At 36.7% G+C, this 2500-nt stretch overlaps 1 protein-coding gene across 1 annotated transcript in view; it reads right to left on the bottom strand.

The window, feature by feature from the left end:
* LOC138052394 (gamma-aminobutyric acid receptor subunit rho-2-like) overlaps positions 1-2500 on the bottom strand; it is a 12544-nt gene that overhangs the window by 4171 nt on the left and 5873 nt on the right. Inside the window, exon 5 of the mRNA XM_068898882.1 lies at positions 953-1075. Within this exon, the coding sequence (XP_068754983.1) occupies positions 953-1075 (123 nt within the window). The remainder of the gene's footprint in view (positions 1-952; positions 1076-2500) is intronic.

Raw genomic sequence — 2500 nt, forward strand, 5'->3', positions numbered from 1 at the left:
TTTTAAAACTCCATTTTAGGATACAAAAGTTGGAAGAATGAAAATTAAGGCCTTGGTATTCGAAAAAAGTGAACAAGGAGCTTTGCTTCAAATGCCTTTATTGCAGCAGCCTTTGGCTTGGAAGCCAGGAAAATATGATTAACGATTAAAAATCATAAAGCGATTCGGTTATTTTCTTAAAAAGATTGCAGGAGGTTACTCTAAAGATGAACAACTGGTCCACTGCTCTGTTCTATGATCATTACACTTCACTGTGGTAGCCTATTTCAGGCCATCAAAATTGTCCTTGGAATGGACCGAGGCAACGAGCGGGAGAACAAATACTTTCTCTATCCATGGCAACCCCAGGCTGAGTTGGGTTCATTATCCGTTCATGCGCACTCAAAAAAGGCCAAAAGACCTTACCTCCAAACTAAATGAGCATGATCAAAATTGAAAACTGGACCAGTACTCGAAGTGATCTTGTCCTACGATGAAGACGATCAATCTCGAGCTCGTTCTAGCTTGATTCTAGCCCTCCTGCCCCCTGGCGGAAAAGCACTACGGAGGTTGGTAGACAATTTGACCACAAACCAGAGTGCAAAAAGCCATCTCAAAATATATATCCAAACTGCGAAAAGATAGTGTTTGTCAGCCAACCGTTCATCAGAATATGAAAGACATATGCTGTTTGTTTATGAGGATTTGATTTCAAGAAATAAATATCATTCATCATGGCTTGTAATTTTTAACATGGGAATTTAATTTTGGAGTTAGATAACTCCTGTTCGTAGTTCCTGCGGTACAAAGAGCTTGTGAAAACCTATTTTACCAACGTTAGTTTAAATTAGTTAGGCACTGATAATTATACACCTTGAACAAGAAAATCGATTTTTTCAGAATTAATTTGTGCGTGTTATGCACAACTTTATTTAAGTAAACAAGTGACAACTGGTGCTTATGCCGCCAATACCTGAAGTAAACTCTTGTATAGTTTTTGACTTTTGGAAGGAGATGAGTTCAAAATGAGCAATATTTTTGTCTAATACTGTTAACTCTTTCCATTCATAGTGAATATCGTCATCTGTGTAAAAAACTGCAATTGAAGGAAGAGCGTTAGTTAGCTTCATGAGCTGTATTAGCCTGCGTATCGCTGCGTAGAAAGCGCTCAAGGGGAATTGGGAAATGGAACGGGACCAAAGGTCGCCTGATACACATTGTAAAATTTATGATACACTACTGATCAGAGTCTTGAGGCCGACTTTGAATGAATACGTTGGTGCTTCCTTACTAGCATATCCATTTGAACTTTTGTCATATCTGTTTTTCTTTGTGATTAATTAGTTACTTATCTTGTACATTAAGCTTGCAAATGTCACTTAACGTATGTTGAGGCATATGAAACGTTAAAGTAAAATGAAAATTCAAAGGATGCTTTTGTATCTCATGTTTGTCACCTCTGCGTGTGTTGTGTCTTAGTAAAGATGGAGTGTGGTAAAGGGACAGAAATGTATAGGAATTTTGAATTTTACAATAAAGAAGAGCTTGTGTTGATTCATGCTGTGCTCTCCTTTTGTAAAATGCCAAGAAATGAAATAAATATATTAGCTTATCCTTGTTTTTCCTGTTCAGTGAAAGGCGTGAGTGCAAATATTTAGTTAGAAAAACGTGGTACGTAACAGTACAGTCCTCGAACACAGTTACTGTACACATTTATTACGTCAGTATGGAGATTTACGTACATTTCCGAGATTAAATAAAAATGACATACGATGTTTTCACTAGTGAAAAATTGTCGTATCGGCCTTTTGATTGGTGAACATTATGTTGAACTTTGGCGCGAGTGGCCTGTGCACCGACAGCGGGAGTGAAATTTCTAAACATCAGCGGCCGACTAGTGCATGGTTTTCACTGAAGTTTTTGATATTTTATTGCTTAGTTTCCTCCACAAAATACTTCAGAAGATCTTAAAAAGTTTTAAAAGTGCTCAAGCGAGGTATGGAAGGTAAATATCCCTTTTATTTCAAAAATATTTTGCTATTTGTTTCGGGCTTTTGTTCACTGTCGGTGGTTTGATAGCCTCTCGATTAACACTATATCTTGTTAAATTTATGATCTCTGCACTTATACAATAAACAAATTACTTCATGGTTGGCTCGTTTGTACGACTTTTATTACTCACTCGTTGTGAAGGATGGATCGTTAAACTCACTCGTTTGCTTCGCTCACTCGTTTGCTTACGCGATCTTTCAAAACTCGTGAATAAAAATCGTACGCACTCACCAACCATAAAGTAACCTATATATCTGATTAAATTTTTTGGTGTGTAGTATCGTGATCAGGGATTATTTTTCCATCGTACAACATGCTCTGCAAACATTTTTGGAAAGAAAACTTGTTCCTGGGTACAATATCACGAAATATATGGATTCAACTCTTGCGGTTTTGTTTCGGTAACTTATTGAGTTGAATAATAAATTTGTATATACATTCGAACTATAGATGACTAAGAAAATTCATG

The sequence above is a fragment of the Montipora capricornis genome, chromosome 6 (genome assembly GCF_036669925.1).
Source record: "Montipora capricornis isolate CH-2021 chromosome 6, ASM3666992v2, whole genome shotgun sequence".
Taxonomy (NCBI): Eukaryota; Metazoa; Cnidaria; class Anthozoa; order Scleractinia; family Acroporidae; genus Montipora; species Montipora capricornis.